Source organism: Natrix helvetica (genome assembly GCF_964273705.1).
Source record: "Natrix helvetica genome assembly, chromosome: 3".
In the NCBI taxonomy this organism is placed as follows: domain Eukaryota; kingdom Metazoa; phylum Chordata; class Lepidosauria; order Squamata; family Natricidae; genus Natrix; species Natrix helvetica.
This window is the reverse complement of record NC_138549.1, coordinates 88,757,898-88,770,565: the sequence shown is the minus strand read 5'-3', so window position 1 is coordinate 88,770,565 and position 12,668 is coordinate 88,757,898. Positions and strand designations below refer to the sequence as shown.

At 38.2% G+C, this 12,668-nt stretch overlaps 1 protein-coding gene across 7 annotated transcripts in view; it reads right to left on the bottom strand.

Annotated features, from left to right (window-relative positions):
* Positions 1-12,668, bottom strand: part of HFM1 (helicase for meiosis 1) — an 81,189-nt gene that overhangs the window by 43,035 nt on the left and 25,486 nt on the right. For all 7 annotated transcript variants that reach the window (XM_081946883.1, XM_081946884.1, XM_081946881.1 and 4 more), the window contains 5 exons: positions 12,376-12,419; positions 12,187-12,288; positions 8,430-8,575; positions 7,259-7,353; positions 3,819-3,952 (listed from right to left, as the gene is read on the bottom strand). In XM_081946883.1, coding sequence (XP_081803009.1) covers positions 3,819-3,952; positions 7,259-7,353; positions 8,430-8,575; positions 12,187-12,288; positions 12,376-12,419 — 521 coding nt within the window. The remainder of the gene's footprint in view (positions 1-3,818; positions 3,953-7,258; positions 7,354-8,429; positions 8,576-12,186; positions 12,289-12,375; positions 12,420-12,668) is intronic.

The following is a 12,668-nucleotide window of genomic DNA, read 5'->3' as shown; positions in this document are numbered from 1 at the left end:
CAGACTATGAGTTGGTTGATAAGCAAAGCGTTCATGTAAAGCAGTGACGTGCAGTCAGGTGAGGCAAGTGAGGCACAGCCTCACCACTTTCATCATGAAAAAAAAAAAGTAAAAGGAAAAAGCTGAGCTAGTTGCTGCCTCACCGTGGATGACTCTGCTTAACCTCACTGGTGCTCTCCCTCCCCAAGTGTAGTGACTTCCTCCCCAGGCCCCCATTCATTTCTCTCTCACACACACACAGCTGGATAAAACTATATAAAATCTAGCCCAGCTTCACTGATTACAAGTTTGAAAAGGCAACGTGGCTCCACCTGCAATCAAACTACACTTGGGGAGGGAGAGCACAAGCGAGCACTGAGGAGACCACAGAAGGAGGCAGGAAGCCAGGCAAAGAGCCATGCTGTAGTACACACACTTCCCCCCAGCCTCTTTCTTTTGGAAGGCTCGACTCGGCTCCCCTCCGGCTTCTCTGCCTCTCCTCTCACCCCAGCCTGCCAGCAGGAGGTGGTGGGTGGGCTTTATTGTGTTCCAGGCATTTCCCACCCAGACAGCAGGCTGCAAGGCACCTGAGGGTAGAACAAGAAACAATGGGTGGAAACTAATCAAGAAAAGAAGCAACTTAGAACTGAGGAGAAATTTCCTGACAGTTAGAACAATTAATCAGTGGCAGGGGGTTGGACTAGAAGGCCTCCAAGGTCCCTTCCAACTCTACTATTGTATTGTATTGTATTGCATTTGCAATGGTGAAGGTGTTTGGGAAAGGCAGCAGGGGAATGGGGGGGGGGGATGGCAGAGGAGCTGCTTTCAAGCCACTGGAAAAGATATCCAATCCAACTTTTGTGTGTGGGGGGGGGTTGTTTGAGAGTGAGTGAGAGAGGGAAGGGGTAGGAGAGATAGTCCAATCCAACTTCTGTGTGTGTGTGTGTGTGTGTGTGTGTGTGTGTGTGTGTGTGTGTGTGTTGAGAGAGGGGGAGGAAGGGAGAGAGGGAGGAAGGAGGGGAAGGAGAAGAAAAAGAAAAAGAAAAAGAAAGAAGGAGCAAAGGAGAAAAACAAATGCTGTCGCTTTAAATTGGAACTGAGCATGCCTGGCTGTGGAATTCTGGGAGTTGAAGTCCACAAGTCTAAAAATATTTGAAACTCAGCACTGTGTCAGTGCCTCACCAGTCATAAACCTCACCGCACGTCACTGATGTAAAGATAGAAAAGAAGTTCAGTATTCATAACCAGTCTTGCCAAACCTGTTTTGAAGTTAAGGAAACTACATAGCTTGACTGGGCTTCAGTAATTTTTCCTAACACTTTTACTAAGTAACCTCAATCTCAATAGAGCTGGAAGGGAACTTGGAGGTCTTCTAGCCCAGTGCCCTGCTCAAGATGGAGACCATATACCAGTGATGGCGAACCTATGGCACGCATGCCACAGGTGGCACGCGAATCCATTTGTCATGGCACGCGAGGCGCTGCCCTGTCAGCTGGCCAGCGTGCATGTGCGCGCTGGCCAGCTGAGTTCACCCTTTTTTAAAGCCATTTTTTGTCCTTCCCAGGCTCCAGAGGCTTTATGAGCTTCCCTGAAGCCTTCAGAGCTCAAAAAACCAGCCCTACGGGCAAACCGGAAGTTCAAGAAAGGACTGCCGGTTTGCTCGGAGGTTCATTTTGACTGCTCCGGAGGATTCAGGGAAGCCTCCTGAAGGTCCCTGAAGGCTCCAGAGGGCTTCGGGGGGGGAGGCTGTTTTTGCCCTCCCCAGGCTCCTATAAAACCTCTGGAACCTGGGGAGGGCGAAAAAAGCATGCAAAAATGGGGGGTCGCGCCTGTAGTGTGCACATGTGCACTGGGGGGGTGTCACGCATTGCATTATGAGTGTGGCACACCTGCACATGACCCCCATGCGCTCCCCCCACTTATGGCATGCGAGCCCAAAAATTTCAGACAAGTGACTGTCTGGTCTCTTCCTAAAAACTTCCAGTGATGAAGCATCCACAACTTCTGAAGGCAAGCTGTTCCACTGATTAATTGTCCTCACTGTTAGAAAAATTCTCCTTAGTTTTAGGTTGCTTCTCTCCATTGTTTCTTGTCCTGTCCTGTGATTCTTTGGAAAATAAATTGACCCCCTCCTCTTTGTGGCAGCTTCTCAAATACTGGAATATTGCTGTTGTGTCCTCCCAATCCTTTTTTTTTTAGACTAGTCAAACTCAAATCCTGCAACCATTCTTCATATGGTTTAGTCTCCAGGCCTTTAATCATCTTAGTTGCTCTTCTTTGCTAATCTTTTCCAAAGTCTCAATATCTTTTATGTAATGAGGTGACCAAAACTGGATGCAGTATTCCAGGTGTGGCCTTACTAAGGCTTTATAAAGGGATACTAATACTTCATGGAATTTTGATTCTATGCCTATGTTTATACAACCAAGGCTAGTATTAGCTTTTTTAGCTGCTGCTGCACACTGCTGGTTCATGTTTAAGTAATTGTCCACTAGGACTTCAAGGTCCCTCTCATAGTTACTGTTTTTGAGCCAGATCTCGCCTAATCTATATTTGTACCTTTGGTTTTTCCTGCCCAGGTATAAAACCTTGCCTTTCTCCACATCAATTTTGTTGGATAGGGCCCATTGCACCAAGTCTGTCAAGATCTTTTTGGAACCACAGCTTGTCTTCTGATGTGTTGGCTATTCCTGCCAGCTTGGTGTCATCTGAAAATTTGATGAGTTCCCCTTCTATTCCCTCATCTAAATCATTTGTGAAAATATTGAAGAGAAGTGGGCCTAAGATGGAATCTTGTGGTACCCCCCTGCTTACTTTCCTCTGTGTAGAAGTAGTACCATTAAGGAATATTCATTGTGTATAGTTACAAATCCATCTGGTGGTAATTCTGTCTATTCCACCTTTTTCTAGCTTATCAAGTAGTGTGTTGTTGTTTACTTTGTCAAACACTGAAGTCTAAATATACTATATCCACAGCATTTTGCTGGTCTATTAATTTAGTTACTTTGTCAAAGAATGAAATAAGATTGGTTTGGCATGATCTCTTTTTAACAAACCAATGCTGGCTATTAGTTATAACTTTATTTGTTTCTAGATGTTCACAGATCTGTTTTTTAAAATTATATTTTCCAGTATCTTCCCAGGTATTGATGTTAGACTGATTGTTCTGTAGTTTCCTGGGTCTGGTTTTTTCTCCCTTTTTTGGAGATGGGAACCACATCAGCTCTTTTCCAATCCTCTGGTAATTCCCCGGTGCCCCAAGATATTTTAAAAATATGATACAATGGTTCTGAGATAACATCTGCCAGCTCCTTCAGAACTCTGGGGGACTTTTTTCTGGAAAGTTTTTCTTAGTTCTGAACTTGCTCCAGTTCATTTTCAAACTTGCTTTTGTTAACTTGATTGCATTTTGGGTGCTTGGCAACTGGCTCACCTTTGTGGCCATTTTGCAGCAACCCATGATCATATGACCATGATTTTTTACAGTGTTTGCTAGTGTTCAGTGTTCATTTCTGGTTTCCAGCTAAAAAACATTCATTGGGTATAATGGATTCATCTAATGACCATGCTGTTCACTTAACGATCATGGCATTTGCTTAATGATGCCACAAAAATATTGTTCTGTATTCACAATCAGGAAAAGACAGATGAACATAAGCAATAAGAGACTACATATTCTGATTGCCTACATTTCTACTGAAAAAGGAAATGCATAAGAAAGACCATTAATGTTTTGAATAAATTATTTGCCAACAGAAAACTGTTTTATCATAAGAAACAAATTACCACATCACCTTTTAATTGTCTATTTCAATTCACAAATTTTAAGTGCCACCTACCATAATAAGCTGGATTCTTCAAAGCTCTGATATAGAGGAAAGTTGATCTCACCCATTCTAAAGCTATGTTCACATCAGTAATGGTGTGAAGCACTATTTCAGCATTTAAGTGCTCAATTAGATGTTTGTGCAAACTAATATAAAGAGAGAGAGAAAAGAAAAAATAAGATACAAATTAAATGAATAAAATATATATTATTACCAACACATTTCATTCTTAAATAGAGAACTAGTGATTTGGGTTTTAGTGCCTAATCCCTTAAATATAGATATTTAAAAGAATAATACATTTAATTAAGTAATAGTTAAATATTAAGATATAAATAGTTGGTTCACTTCTTTAAGGGAGTGCTTAAAGATATTTTTATGTCACTCAAAGGAAAAACAACAACAAAGCCTGGCAGCCTTCAGCATAGGCCTAGGTCTGATTTCTTCTAAAGATTAACCTGGGTCTTGAATTCTCTAACTTAAAATTTCAGATTAAGCAGCAAATCTTATAATACCTCAAGTACACTGAACATTCTATTCAGGTGGTCGAAGCTTGAGACAATAATTCTAAATATGAAATTAAATATGAAATAAAACTTGTATTTGCCTTGGTTGCACTAATTACATATTCCAGGAGACAGGAATTCTGCTGACACCTGTTGAAATCATGGTAACTTTTGATAACACTGATTATGATATTTTGTTGGGGTTCTTGATGAAGCTGGAGAATGGAAATCCTGCTTTACTAGGTCTGAAGTTTCTGTTCCCATTTCTCCAAGTATAAAACAGTAGCCTAGGAAGGCTTATAGTCAACTCATTGGGAATTAGCCTGTGGCTAATTTAGCCTGTGGGTTCTACAAGTTCAAATCTCCAGGACCAGATGATTTACATTCAAGGATCTGGCAGATGTTATTTCGGAACTACTGAATGAAATCTTTCAGGGCTACTGGAGAATGTGGGAACTGTCAGAGAACTGGAAAAGAGCTGATGTAGATCCAATCTTCAAAAGGGGGGGGGAGATACATGAAACTACAAAGCAATCAGCTTGATATCAATACCTGGGGAAATCCTGGAAAAGATAATTAAGTAGTGGATGTGTGAGCACTACTAGAAGCCAGCATGGGTTTTTTAAAGGCACATCATGCCAACAAACATTATTGCCATCTTTAATAAAGTGACTTAATTAGTGGATCAAGGAAATGCTGTGGATATAGTTTATTTTGACTTAAGTGAGTCATTTGATAAAGGAATCCACAGCTTACTTTTTGGTAAGATAGAACAATATGGGATAGATTGGACCACACCAGATATATTTACATTTTGATGACCAATCGCACTCAGTGTGTGGTTCTTAATGGAATGTGGAAGGAAGCATGCTATAGGGTATTTCAAGGTTCTGTCTTGGGCATAGTGCTCTTTAGCATCTTCATAAATGACGTAAATGAGGGGATTGAAGGGCACACATCAAATTTGCAGATGACACCAAGCTGGAAGGAATTGGTAATACTTTGGAAGATAGTCTCAAGATTCAGAAGGATATTGTCAGACTTGAGCATTGGGCCCTATCCAACAAGATATAATTCATTGGAGATAAAATAAGGTGATGCACTTAGGAAGAAAAAATTAAATTCATAGTTGCAGGATAGGCAGTTCCTGGCTCAATAATAGTGTCTATGAAAGGGACCTATGGGTCCTGGTGGACCACTGCTTATGAGTCAGCAGTTTGGCTGCAGCTGCCAAAAAGGTGGATGCAGTCCCAGGATGCATCAACAGAAGGGTAACATCAGGCTCATGGGAACAGTTCAAGGTTGACTCAGCCTTCCATCCTTCTGAGGTCAGTAAAATGAGGCCCCAGATTGGCAATATGCTGACTCTGTAAACTGCTTAGAGAGGGCTACAAAACACTGTGAAGTGGTATATAACTCTATGTGCTAAGTTATCACAATACAAAAAGAGATGCTGAGGCCCTAGAAAGAGTGCAGAGAAGAGCAACAAAAATGATAAGGGGTCTGGAGCCAATCATACAATGAATGGCTAAGGCCTAATGAAGAAGCCTAATGAGGAGAAGGCTTAAGGGTGACATGATAGCAATAGTTCAATGCTGTCTGTCTATTGGAAATCAATATAAAGACTATATAAATTGCACCAGCTATCTTGGCCTTGCCGTGCAGCAGTTGCAGAAGTGATATACTGTATATCCTGGAGAATATATGGTCCACCTTCCTTTAAGCTCAAAGCAGAGATATATAGATCTCTGTGATGCCTTCAATGTTCACAGTGGCTTCCTTGTCTTCCATGTACCAGGTTTTATATGATTTTACATGATTATGTAGTGGCTCGGATGCAGATTCAAAGTCCTTCATATTTTAGAAGTAGAACAATAAAGAATTTGCATATCACCATTTTTAGCAGCTGGTGCTGATTTTTCCAACACACAACAGCAAAATAATCTTAAAATACAATTTTAGAGATATGCAGAAATACCTGTTTCCATACTTAGCTTTCTTTTGTTGGAATTTGGAGTTTAAAGGGCATGTTAAAGTATGTCAGTTTTATAGTACATTCTAAAACGTGGCTAGCTATTATTTTTCTGGGCAGAGCTCCAGCAGTCACTCAAAATACAATAAGATGACAATCTAAGCATATATTAGGCATGGAAGCTGGTTTGGGTCAGTCACTTTTGCTTTCAATCCAACCCACTTCACAGAGTTTTTGTGGGGAAAATAGAAGGCAGGAATATTAACTATGTTTACCACTTTGATACATATATGTATACATATACACATAAATATACAGATACATGTTCATATAAAAGATGGAATAAAAATGTAATAATAATAATGAACAAGTCCAGATTATATAAAATGGGGAAATTGTGTAATCTCAAAGTGTTTAAATTTTGAATGGAAAGAAATTGTATTCTAAATTTAATCTGAATAACAGGACTAAGGGTGTCACGATGTTAAAAAGTTTGCTAGGCCTGAACTGAATGAATTGACACTCAAGAGTTAAACTAAGAAAGCTTTATTGCGCAGGTCATAAAAAAATGCCTGATAAAGGGAAGGAGTCCTTTCCCCAGATAAATCCAGTGTTTTCTCAGTCCCAAAGCTTCTTTTAAGATGCTTAAGGGAAAAAAAGAAAATAAATAACCATTCGTATTTTCTTATTCTCTCATATTACTACTATTGTACTACAAATGGTTGCATACGAAGGATTTCAACATAAATTTGTTCCTCTTACATTCATGTTATTACAGTAAATATTCAGTTACAATACTGTGTGGTCTGTTTGCCTTATTGCTTACTATTCTGGTTCATGCTTGAAAGACAAAGATTTTCTAAACCTTTTCCCTCATAGGCCTAACTGCATGATCCTAGATAAACATTTATTTCCAATAATCAAACAAATATGGACAGCATTTCTAGCTACATACTAAAAACAATTTAAATTACCTGCTTTCTATTGTATCTGCACCATTTAACATATGAACATACTTGTCTCTTGTACTTAGCCTTGTCATGATAACTGCTGTTGCTGTTGTATCAAACTGTGGAAAAATATATATACAATACACCTTCAAGCATAATAGAAAGTAAGCAAACCAAGGTCTTTGGGATTTGTAATTCTGAAGGCTTTAGGAAAGCATATTATTATTATTGTTAATTCAAGACATTCCCCCATGTCTTTTATTTGCTATTCAAAATCCCAAAAGGGAATTTCTGAAATGTAAAGAGGTTGTAGAAATACTTTTACTTTAATTCATTTAAACATTTTACAAAGATAATGAGCAAGGATTATGTTTCACCCTCTATTAAAATATTATAAATAAGTATAAAAACAGGGGTCTCATTTAAGAGATGATCATTAAGGAGTATGGGCTGAACACTGCCCTAACAATTTTTTCATAAACTCATAGAATGAACATTAAATATATCAAGTTTTAGTTCTACCTAGGAATAAAATTTATATGAAAGTTGCACAAAATAGTAAAATTGCCAGCATTACATTTCACATACATTTTTTCTTGCAGCCTTGCTTATCAGTTGAAAAAGTTAAAATATAAAATTAGAATATTCTAGCTAGTGTTAACAACAAGCAATAAAAACTGCTAATACTTTTATGAAAGTTCTTTTTTCCTATTGATGTTTTACAGGTTATTGTTAATTCAGAAACATTTAACCTTCCATTTTAAACCCTAGTAACTATATGTTTTCTCTTAAACATAGTCATATTAATTATTCAACAATAGCTCTAGTATGCTAATAAAACCTTTGACAATAAGATGGGCAGACATTCATTTACAACAGAATTAATATATCAAATGTGAAAGACAGTTACATGGAATAGTTAAGGCACTAGATTAGAAAAATAAGACTGTGACTTCTAATTCTCCCTTGGATACAAAGCCTGCTGCGTGACGTTGGCCCAGTCATACCCTCTGCCCTATGAAGCAGGCAGTTGCAAACCAATTCTGAAAGCTTGCCAAGAAAACTTCAGAGATTGATCCAGGCAGTAACTAAGAGTGAGCAATGACTCCAAGGCACACGGATATAAAATCAAACATATTAGTGCCAACTTTTACTAATTCCATATAAAACTTGCTTTAAGATACATTCATCTTACTTGAGGTCTTCCTGCTCTCCCAATCATTTGCAAAATATCAGTTTCACTGTACTCTTGAAACATTCCTCCAGCATAATGCATTGTTGATTTTATAACTACCAGGTGTGCTGGTAAATTTACTCCCATGGCAAGTGTACTAGTAGTAACTGCAAAAATCAGATACTGAACTTGTTACAAGAGATGAGTTTTAAAAAATTATGGATATAAGTATATTTTTGTAACATACTAGACTTTCTCCCTTTTGATACAATGAAGTGAGAAAAAAGCTTTAAGCTTACTCATTCAATTCTCCATCTTATAACATTATATATTATATTTGCTGACACAACCCCTATTATTTCAAACAAGCATACTGAAATATTATGTCAAGTTGTACCAAGACATTTCATTTTGCATATATCATATGCAGCAACTGTTTAAGTATCTAGCCCACTAGTGACATATACATCTAAAAGGCTAGAAAGTGGAGATATTTGTAGCTCAGGATTAAAATTTTGAGAAATTGCTGTTTGCTGATCTTGGTTTCTTCTTCCAATGCTTCATTACCGAATTAGCTAATATAATCAGGGCTCTGAACAAGGTAGTAGAGTTCATACATATAAAATTTCACAAACACCACTTGTTTGGGTCAAAAAACTAATAGTGTTACTAGTTTCATAATGAAATATCTATAAGAAGTTAGTCAGCCAAACTAAAATTCAGAAAATCTGCAACAAAACAGGAACAGCAATTTAAAAAAAAATACTAATTTATCAAAAGGCCCTCTCAGAAATCCAAAGACCCAGATTTTTCCAACTTTGGACTTTTATAGTTATAATAAAAATTAAAAATGACAGTACATAAAAATAAAATAAAAGTGTAAAAAACAGAATACATCATCATGAGACTTAATTTCTATATTATTAAGTGAAAAAGGGATAAATATTCTGTCCTCATACTGTGTTTCCCTGAAAATATGACATGTCTTGAAAATAAGGCCATGCCAGATTTTTGGGGTGGGCATAAATATATGCCCTCTCCTGAAAATAAGCCCATTGGCCAACCCTCCCCCCTCTGCCCAGGCAAAACGCCACTCATCAACCCAGCGGTATCCTGAAGGCGCCAAGCCACGCAAATGCCTGTTCCCCCTGGCTCCCATGGCTTGAGGTCTGCGGTATACCATTGGCTCAGTGAGTGGCGCTCTGCCTGTCTGGAGAGGGGGGTTGTGCAAGTGCCTGTTCCTTCCACTTGCGCGCCTCCCAGCCGCACCACCACTTGGGCCAGCTCTTCCTGCAGGGCCAGGGTGCCACCACCACCACCGCAACCATCCCAGCACTGAGGATGGCTTCCTCTGCGGCTTCCAAACCCCGGACGTCTGCTACTGAGTCTTCCGGCAGCTGGGGCAGAGAGTCTTCCGGCAACCAGGCCACAACTATAGAATAGGATGTGCACTCCAAGAGCAGCCACTGCCAGAAGACTCTCTGCCCCAGCTCCTGGAAGACTCAGCAGCAGAATTTCGGGGTTTGGAAACCTCAGTAGAAGCCATCCTCAGTGCTGGGATAGTGGCAGTTGTGGCTCCTGAAGAGCCTGGTGTGGGGACAGGAGGACGTGGGCACAGCCTCGGGCGAACGGCTGTGTTGTGCTGTCGAAGCGGAGCAACACAGCTGCCATAAGATGACCATGCTCACTGACTCCTGCACCCCCAAAACAATAAGCCCCCCCAATAATAAGGCCAAGGCCATATTTTGGGGGGAGGGTCAAAAGAAAATAAGACCCTGTCTTATTTTTTGGGGAAACACGATACCACATTTATAAACTATAATGATAAATTCCATTTTTACAAGTTAAGGTTTTTTAAGATTATCCCAGTTAAAAAAATGAACTCCAAGCTCAAATTATTCTACTTTAGATATATTATGTGAAAATCTAGCTGTTTGGAGAAAACTTTAAAGCTGGCGAAAATGGAAGGAAGGAGAAGAAGATGACCAGCAGCAAGATGGTTACAATAGTGAGGAGTGTACTGTTGGGAGAACTGAAAGAAACAAATTGCCATGAAGAAATTCTGCCCATGTGGTTGCTGACAGTCAACATTGATGTGACAGCACATAATCAATCAATCAATTAACCAATCATTCAATAACAAGTTGATTCTTAACTTTTTAAAGAAATAAAGTATCAAAATTATTTTTATTTGAAAACCTCCAGTTTGCCGTTGTGGTGAGATGTTTGTGGGTAGCGGGGCTCCACAAATCCCGTCCGATTCTTCTTCATTAGGAGGCCCTAAGGGGCTAAAGTCACCCTAGAGGGGTGATGAAGAAAGGAGGGACCTCTTGCTCATCACGGGAGAGTGGCAGCTCCCCCTCGAACCAAGACACCCTCCCGACCAATGAAGAAGAGAGAGTCCAAAGCTGGGGCAACTAAAGAAGAAATACTAATGAGCTGGAACAGTTTGTGAACAGAGGATTGGAACTGGGTGAGATGATTTTCAGCTTCAATATTAGAAACTCAACCCCAAGTAAAATAATTTTTGAAAGAAACACTCTCCAAAGCGCTGAGAAAATGGCAAGTTAGCAAATGGAGATTATAGATTCAGAAGAGAAATGAAATTTCAATGGAAGACTATGAAATTTTAAAATATAGAAAGAATGGACTGGAACTCGCAGTACACTTAAAAGTGATTTTAATTTGCTGATAATATTGTTGGACTACTGGAAGAAATTGTATAAAGAAAAATGGACCTTTTGATCATTTGACAATCAGCTGTTATATCTTCCTTTAATGCTGATTAAAGACTATAAAAATTATGGATTCTGAGGAACAGTTCTGGGATTGAGCAAATTCTTCTAATATTGGCTTTTTGGTATTCTGGACAATTGGGACATTGGGATTTTGGTGGATTATTGGGTAACTTTTAGCCCATTAAATTAAAGCAAAATGTTGCAACAGGGAAAAACAAATACATTTCAAAAAGAAATACAATTGAAGCTTCAATGTATTCAGCAAGCTATGACAAGGAACCATAGGGAGATGAAGAAACTGATATGATACAGATGTGAGACTAGGAAACCCTCAACAAATGACAGTAAACAATGAACAAAAATTTCAGAAAATAGAAGAGAAATTAGAAAGAGAAGAGGAAAGAATAGAGAAGATAAATCAACAAACGACACAAACAGATAAAGATATGGAAGAGATAGTAAAAATTCTGAAGTGGAACAGGAAGATTACACTTTAAGAGGTCAAACTATAGAAGAGGACAAAGAGAAAGATCTCCCAGAAGTTATGAAAGAGTTATTGAAGGGTGCTCTAGGGATTTGACAGCAAGGTAGATGTAGAGGCAGATGAAATACTTAGACTAAATATGGGTGATGTCAGGGGATGCAAAATCCCAAGGGAGGAGCAATGGAGATTTGTCAAAAAGTCAATAAGAATTGAAATATTAAAAAGGGCAAGAGATGATTGATGGATGGATACAACATGCTTCTTAATATGGGATTTGCTTTGTTAAGGGTTAGAAAATAGAGGTATAGATTGGAAATTGGGAAATATTATTATGTATACTGCTACATAATATATTATAATTACTATACATCTGTAAATGTTAGAAGTTGAAAGATTATTACCATGTATACTTAAATAGCATTATGTTATCAGTATTGTGTATAAAGTAAATTGACCCAGACAATACACTGTTCACTAAGTACTTATGTATGTCAAAGAAAAAACTATAAATAAAGTTATTAAAATATATTTTTATTCTGAAATGCCTTGTACTCACAAAGAACTGGTATGTCTCCCATATTAAAAGCTGCTTCAATTATTTTTCTATCAGACACTTCTACTCCAGCATGATGATAAGCAACTCCATAAATGAGAAGATCTACAAATGAAATTCAAACTTAAAACACTGATTTTTCCTGTTATACAGAAATGATGATAGTTTCTCCAATTAGTATAACATACATACCTCTAAGCTTGGCTTCTTTTATTAAATTTGCAGATCTTTGTAATCTTCAAGGAGAGAATGAGAAAATATGGCAATTGCAATAAGTCATTAAATAAGTACAAAAAAAGTAATAGTATTTTTAAAGATCACCCTGTTTGATTTCATCATGATAAACTTCAAATTAGACCAGGATGAAAAATAGGACAACCCCCCATTTATCACCTGATAAGACTAAAATATTTTTACTCATTTCATGACACCAATAAATAAACTTTTTTTTAGTTCAGAAAAGGCTACAAATTAATTTTCCATTT